Here is a 7,894-nt window from a genome sequence, read left to right on the forward strand (position 1 = left end):
CCGGATTTAGGTCTCCACCTCAACCTTCTGGAGATATAAATTAAAGACAGACCTGAGACTTCGCTCACATCTTCCACCCTTCAGAGGACTGGCCCAGCTGTCCGTTACACGGCTTTCTGGCTGGAGCTGTGGCGATGGTGAAACAACGTCCCTGGGCAGATAACTACAGTAGGTGCAGGATTTACTTGCTGAACGTTAAGGGCACATCTCGGGGAGACACAGGTTCAAGGCTTTGTTCCTCAGTAAGAAAAATCTGCAGTAAAGGATTAGTCCGTCCCCTTATTACATCCGCTTGTCCAAAGTATTTGTGTATGTATCAAATGTTGATAAATACACCAACTGGTTTAATAAATTATACCAATCCTCCCTATACAATTTTGCTTTTCATGATCTACCCCAGCTACACGAACGCTGCTGAGGAAGTGCAAGCATCAAACTGCAGCCCACCCAGCTGCCAGCCTCCCCCTGCATCTGGGTGAAAAGCACCGAGAAACTGTGCCTTTAGATGAAGGCTTGGGTACTTTCCCCTTGGCCGGGGGTAGCAGAAGGGAGCCCTGTACGCCGAGGATGCCGTTCACCCGAGGCTCTAGGTAGGAACACCTCCCACAGAGGGATTACCAGGGAGTTTGGTCTCTTTTGGACGGTAAAAGGAGTGTGATCTCCCAAACCCGCTGCTGGCGTGGAGCCGTGCGTGCGATGCCGGGACAGGCACCGGCTCAGCGTTTCGCTGGGGGTCAGGGCGCGGAGGCCGAGGCAGCCCGGCCGCAGGGCAGGGGCTGCGGCCCCCAGCCCCACCGCTAGCGACAGGCTGGGTTTCCCCTCTCCTGAGCCGGCGGGGGGCGAGTCCCGGGCTTCCCCCAGCAACTCCCCGCTTCCCCAGCAAGGCGAGACGCGGGTTTCCGCACCAGAGCCGCGGCGGGGCCGGGGGTGCCGGTGCCCGGTGCCCGACGCCGCGGCCCCGGCTGCCCCGGGCCGGTTTGGGCGGGCACGGCCCGCAGGGCGGCGGCGGCCGAGGCGCCTCTTCCCGCAGCCGTCCCGCCCCGGGGAGGGGGCGGCGGCCGCCTCCGGCCACACCTGTGGCGCGGCGGCGGCGGAGGAAGCGGCCGGAGGTCCGCGGAGACGGGTCGGCGCCCGGCGGCACCATGACGGTGGGTGCGCGGCTGGGCGCCAAGGCGAGGGGCAGGTACTCCCGCCGCGGGCCCGGCGACGACCAGGTCTCCATCCTGCCCGGCGAGGAGGAGGAGGAGGCGGCGGCTGCGGGCAGCGCGGGGGCCCCGCGGGCGGCGGCGCTGGAGGAGGAGGGCGCAGCCGGCAGGAAGGTGCGCTTCGCCCTCCTGCCCGACTCCTACGAGCCGCTGCGCCCGCCGCGGGCCGCCGGCAAGCGGCCCTACGGGAAGCGGCTGAAGAAGTACGGCAAGGTGAGGGCAGAGCGCTCCCGGACCGGCCGCCGCCGCCCGCGGCAGCCCCAGCGGGCACCCTGCGGCGGGCGGCGGGGCTCGGCACCGACTTCCCGAGGGGCTCTCCGAAGTCCCCCGTGTCCGTCAGGCATTTTAGGCGCCGGCGCTTGGCCCCGAGGCGGGGGTGAGCCCGCTGGCGCTGGCTCTGGCTCTGACTCTGGCTCCTGCCGGGGAGGAGCCGGTCCTGCTGGGGAAGGCACGGCAGCGAGCCTCGCCTGGATCCAAGAGTAGCAAATCTGCCGTTTCGGGGTGAAAACGACACTAAGCTGATCCATGTGACGGGTACTTTGCCTTTCTTTGTTCTGCGTTTCCCTCGGCGTCATTGTTTTGACACCGTTTCTTAAAACTTCCAGTTAATCGGCCTGCCTTTTTTTTTTTCCTTCTACTTCAGTGACCCAAAGAAGAGGTAATAAAATACCTCCAGTACACTCATCTGCCAGTTTAACCTTCCAGGTGTCCCCTGAAAATCACTGGTACGAGTTAAAGAAAAAATGCAACATGTTCTTCATTGTGTAATTACTGTTTTGGCTCAAAATTGTTCTTTTGCTTTCCTGCGTGGAAGGTCGCGAGTCCTGCGGTCTGGTGACTGGGTTTTTTTCCCCTGCAGGGCGGGTGCCTTTAATTACAAAAGTGCTGTTTGGAAGAATTCGATTATTTTTCTGTCATTCATGTCGCTTAAATACAGCTTAGGTATGTCTTGGGTATTTGTAGCAAAAAATAGTTTCCGAGTTAGCAGGAAAAACCTGTCTGGGATCTTTTCCTACTGGAGAGATTACAGATGTCGGCACGAGACCTGACTTTCTACTGCATTCTTTAAAAAAAAAAATGATTTTGTTAAAGATAACCTTGCTATGCCTGGCATCCAGAAAATGCCGGTTAGCTTGGCAAAGTTACTTAATTTTGAAATTCACAGACTTTACAGATGACAGCACAGCCATGGGCCGCCTCACAAATACTACTGCTTCATAAAGAGATTAATGGGATATTTCATTCTTTCATGATGGATTTGATACTTCGAGTTTCCAACGCTGTGATTTCCAAGTCACAGTGAACACGTGTAGTATGCAGCAGTCTCAAGTCCAAAGAGCTTCCACTGTAGGCTTGACTTACAGGGAGCAGTTCCGTGAGCACGGTTATGTCGCAGCAGTTCATAAATGTGCTGATGTGCTATTGCTATACGTGCTGTTGGTATAAGGGCGCTTACAATAGCGTTTAGAGCACAGGGTAGTTCTTGAAGACTGCGTATTCCCGTTTGTATTGGTCAGACAACATCCCCACGGGGAAGGTTTGCCAGTTTAGCTTTGGCAGTAAAGACCACTCGTGAAAGCGTCGGTGAGGCGCGGGTAGGTAAGTTGTATGTGGTGCAGGAAGGAGGAAAGAAGTCGCCAGTGCGACACAGGACAGGGGCAGACGTGGGAAGGGAAGGCCCTGCGTCTCCTCCGCCGTCCCCAGGCTCTGCCCCTGGGTTTGAGCTGCCTTTTTATTTTGCCATCTTAACTCCCTTCAAGTAAGTTTCCATAGGAGTAAATACAGCCAAATTCAGCTATGCAGTGGCATCGTGACAGCTGAAGGTTTTCATGTGCCGGTACCACTGTAATCTGGCTTTAAGAAATCCTCGGAATATAATAGATATTGACTGGATTTCACCGATTTAATTATATTTAAAAATATATCCTCTGTTTCAGTTTTCCTTATTACAAGAGATGATTTTCATCTAGTCCCACATAACTATAAAGTGTTACTAACTGTTAATTCTGATATTCCTCCCAAACTGACCACATTGTAATAATTCCCCAGTCATGACCAGCCATATGAGCAAAAACTATCAAGAGTTAAATTAAAATTGGGTTAAGGTTTTTAGTTTAAATAATCTGTAGCAAGTTATCTCTAATGCAGTACACAGATGAGTTCTTAAACGTGTACAGACGTGAAAGTGGGTCAAAACATTCTTATTTTGACCAAAAAAATCTTGTTTTGACAAAAAGCAATGACATTTCCACAAAAGTATTCTCAGTGATTTCTCACTGCCTTCTTGTTCAGCACCAGTTTTAACAGCTTATGTGCTTTTAAGAGTTACTAACATGCTTAGAACATGTGTGGGGGGGAAACACGTACCTCTACAAACTAGGTGTGAATTTAAACTAATTTTACTCTTGAATAGAAGCCCACGTAAAAGCCTGGCTTCCTGTGGAGGCTGTATCCATTCTGTATATGTATCCATATACATATACAGATGTATCATATACTGTATCCATTCAGTATATGGATACATATCCATATGTATCCATATACTCTGTGTGTGTGTTTCTATATAAAAATAGATGGTAAAATGTTGTTCCATGCTCGAGCCCTCATTAGCTGTGGGAGAAGTTCATTTTCTGGGTTGGTGACATTGGCTGTCGGAACGATTTTATGTGAAGGTATTTTCTATCACCTCTCCTTTTTTTTTGTCCCCTTCTCCCGTCTCTCTCCGCAGAACGTTGGCAAAGCTCTGCAGAAGGGATGCCGCTACTTGGTGGTCGGCCTGCAAGGATTAGCGGTGGCCTATTCCGCTCCCTTTGGGGTGGCAGCTCAGGTGGCATCCTTCGTCCGCTAGCGCGGCTCCGCGCACCCCGCCGGGGAGGATGTGAGGCCATTGCTGCTTTCCTAGGACTAAATCTGAGACCCGCACCTGAGAAACCTCATGGACAGCCAGTCCCAGCCCCGAGCACCTCCGCCAGCCCTTTCCCTTGGACTGAGTACTCTTCTCTGCAAAAACTTCCAGCGTTTTATAAAATCAGATCGGGTTGAAGAAATGCAAGGATGAGGAAATAATCTTCGACTAATTGATCTGAAGTTTGTTCTCGGACATGAGTTGGTTTTCTTAAAGCTTTGGGCTATGTGTGGAAGGAAGCCAAGGACAGATGGAAAAGCAAGTAGATGAGGGAGAGAGAAATGAAGGGAAGTAGAGGACGGGAGGCAGCCGGGGAGGTGGAGATCTGAGTCTGGCTACTGAGAGGAGTTGTCAAAGCAGTGGAGGAAACAGATAACGAGGGATCAGGAAAAGGCAGTCTTTGGTTTTGTGATGTCCTCCCCCCCCCCGCCCCCCGCCGAGGGTTAAGTTTATGAGTATACTTAAAAGTATACTCAGATATAAATGGACTGTGGTCTGAGACATGATGAGATTTGCTGCATCACCGTTGTTCATCTCAAACACTGGAGATCATGGGCCTTTAAATCTTAAGACTGATGTAAAAATCCAGAAAGAAAATGAGGTGTGTTTGTCTTCTGATTTTGGGGCGTTAAAGGTTCACTGTGATTAATATTTCAAACTTTTCCTCTGCTGCTGTGAAACCTGCATATATTTCTCTTACGGAGAATGGAGTTGATATCTGACATACCGGATTCTGGAAGCTGGGGCTATAAGAACACCCAGTTCTGTGGTGTTCACTGGAAAAGAAAATGGATTACCAGCTGCATCTGAAAAAAACCTACATACAGCATTTGGTATAAGAATGTACAATCATTTTGTATCAGAATGGGGCCAAATACCCTGCCAGCTCCATCTTCATTTCCATATGTGGAAGTTGTAGCTAGAGAATGGAGAATGCCAACATCAGATGGCTCAGCTCAGTGGTGTGGATGGAGGAGCTTCCATGTGGCACCTCCAGGGATATAAATCTTGTACTGATGACCCAGGAACAAGAGGGTTTATGGGCCTTCAAAATTCTGCGGGTTTTGGTTTTGTTTGTTTTTTTTCTATCAGTCTTTTATGGTAGCAGTAAAGGATTTCCCTGCTAGCACTTGCTCTGTATTCTAGATCTTTCTAGTTTTGATAGTGTTTTTGTAATCATGGACTTGACTTACATTCTGGAAAAAAAAAATGCTGTTCATTTGCTTTCTTCGCCTTTTTTTGAATGAAGGGGTTTGCACGTCTTAGCGAACCAGACTGTATTTCTTTTAAATGTAGCAAATGAAACAAAGGTGGATTTTTTTAATGCTCTTTTCTAATTGGACTATAAATAAAAGTAATGTGATCCATGTCATGTGTTCACCTACACACGCACAAAGGAGGAGTTTCTCAGCGGTGGCCCAGGCAGCAAGGGGAAGCTGCAATGTAAACTTCCCCGTGTTGTTCTGCCCGTGGCTCTTCTAGAAGGACACGGTTGTAGCCCAGACTGCATTGAAACGTTCAGGAAGGGCAAGGTGTGGAGATGAGGCTGTAGAGGATCTGAGGCTGCACGAGCTGGGGTAGGAATAGCCGCAAAAGGATTTCACTCCTTGATTTCATGCCTTTAGTTGTTTCTCTTGAGCTTCCTTGTGGGGACAGACCTGTCCCTCCAGTTGGCCCCACCAGCATGCCAGAGGGTATTGATAACTGCTGTGTCTTCTGCAGTAAGAACAGGGCTGTCCTAACACCCACCTGCCACAGCAGCTTGCATATTTTGGGATTAACTTCAAATTTTGTTACACCACTCTGTGTTTTACAGTGCTTTTATAGCATGAATCATTAGAGCTTTTTTTTAAATGACTAAAGCGATGCAGGGGCGATTTCTGTCTCCATTTCTCTGTGTGAAATGAGCGTCCATCTATTTGTCCATGTGTCCTCTGAATAGCAAGGCTGCTCCCTCATTTCAACACCCAGGGTCCAACCCATTCAGTGCAGGGACTTTCCACAAAGGTAAACATGAACTTTAGCCTGTGGTTAGCACAATGGTTACCACTGACTTTTGCCTGCTGACATATGGTCTCTGCTCACCTGGTGCAAATTTAAGGGAATAACCTGATTGCCATCCATACAGAACCAGAATGATATTTAAATGCTATTTCTGTGTGAGCCTGAGAAAAGAAGAGCTTGATGCATATTGGCAAGTCAGCTTCTGCTGAACGGGTGTTTCTAAAATAGACCAAAAACAAAGGAAGAAAGAAAAAGCAAGCACGTAACCTATGCTGTTGCTATAAAACAGCTGGTGATTCATGCCAGCCTATTTTCCTTCCTCAGAATGAACTGAGGGTTCCCACCGAGGCCACCAATTAGTGCTGCTTATCAGTTCTCCTTGAGCAGTAATTCACTCCTCAGCTGGCCAAGCCTTGGCCTGAGGGTTTGCTACTCTCTTCACCAGCCCAGCTGACGCAGCAGCGTCTAGAAAATCTGAATTTGGGGGATGAGGTTCATTTTTCAGCTGGGTGGATGGCAGAGGCCTGCAGTTCTTGTCAATCGTGGCAGCATCCCTCCTGTGCCAGGTCTACGACGCAAACAGGTGGGATGGGGCAGATCCTGCAGCGCTGTTGCTAAATGTTGTCTCAGGGGCATGGGAGACAAGAGGAAATACTCCCCGACTCACTCAGCATCGGGTGGCAGCTTGTCTGCTCAGCCAACAAGAAATACCAACCTCCGTGCGAAGCAGAGCTGTTGTGTTGGAAGTCTGCAAGTGACTCGGAGGAGAGCGAGATGTCGGTGACGGCGAGGGAGGCTGGGCTCTCCAGGGCAGCCCTGACAGCGTGCCAAGCCAGGAGGGCAATCCAGGATTAACTCTTGGCTTCTGCACGGGCTTTATGTGCCCTTGGCGAGGCTGGCCTTGGACGAGTCACCCCAGCAGGGAGAGCTTTCAACCCACGGACGCAGGCAGGCTCTTTTCTTAAAGTGGTCTTGTCCGCAGCTTATCTCCTGGTTCCTTTGAGGAACAAAACAGACATTCGACCCTCATCGAGAAAGGTGGGATGCGGTGGATATTACAGTACAGCAGGCACCCAGGGAAGATTGGATGTTTGAGCTGGGCAAAATGCGTTCCTCCCTTCAGGCACTCGCTTGGCACCTCTACCCATCGTTTCACCTCACAGGTTTTTGTTTTCAGTGGTGTGCTACTGTGCCATCTTGTTCCCTTCAGGTTTCTACCTGCCTTTCACCATGTTTTATAACAAATGGCAGGATAAATAAGTTCGGGAAGCTGAATGCATGCAAGAGTGGCAAGAAGTAGTCAACTCGTCCAAGCTTCTCTCAGGAATGAACTCCACTAACCTGACAGCCTGGCACGTCACTTTTAAATTAAATCCCCGGCTATTCCTAGTGCCTGCTCAATGAGTCACGGAGCAGAATAAAGCTTATTTCTGCCGGTTTTGCCAGAGCATTTAATTACTACTCTGGCTTACCGTAGGCTCTGAGGAAATGGCAGAGGACTCACAGCTATTGTCCTTTGTCCTGCAACATTAGCAGCAAGGAAGCGCTCCCGCACAGCTTGCTTTTGAAGTGCTGTAACTGAGGAGAGCCGTACCACACCACACCACGTCACCGCAGCACTCCAGGGCTTTGCCAGTCCCAGGCCAAGGTTCACTTCAGGGATGAAAGACCTTTCTGTCCTCTGCCCGTGGCAAGGGGGCAGGTTTTGTGCTGGGTTGCTGTAAAACCAGTTGTCTCTTTTTCTGTATCCCGAGTCCCTTGTTAGCTAGGCACTGGCCTC

The 7,894-nt window shown here is 50.2% G+C and overlaps 1 protein-coding gene across 1 annotated transcript; it reads left to right on the forward strand.

The window, feature by feature from the left end:
* Positions 1 to 732: 732 nt before the first annotated feature.
* On the forward strand, positions 733 to 5,477 carry C3H1orf115 (chromosome 3 C1orf115 homolog). Its single transcript, XM_075496457.1, has 2 exons — positions 733 to 1,418; positions 3,934 to 5,477. Exons 1-2 carry the CDS (start codon positions 1,143 to 1,145, stop codon positions 4,051 to 4,053), a joined length of 396 nt encoding a protein of 131 aa, XP_075352572.1. The 5' UTR covers positions 733 to 1,142; the 3' UTR covers positions 4,054 to 5,477.
* Positions 5,478 to 7,894: the final 2,417 nt, after the last annotated feature.

This window comes from Mycteria americana, chromosome 3, assembly GCF_035582795.1.
Source record: "Mycteria americana isolate JAX WOST 10 ecotype Jacksonville Zoo and Gardens chromosome 3, USCA_MyAme_1.0, whole genome shotgun sequence".
Classification (NCBI taxonomy): Eukaryota; Metazoa; Chordata; class Aves; order Ciconiiformes; family Ciconiidae; genus Mycteria; species Mycteria americana.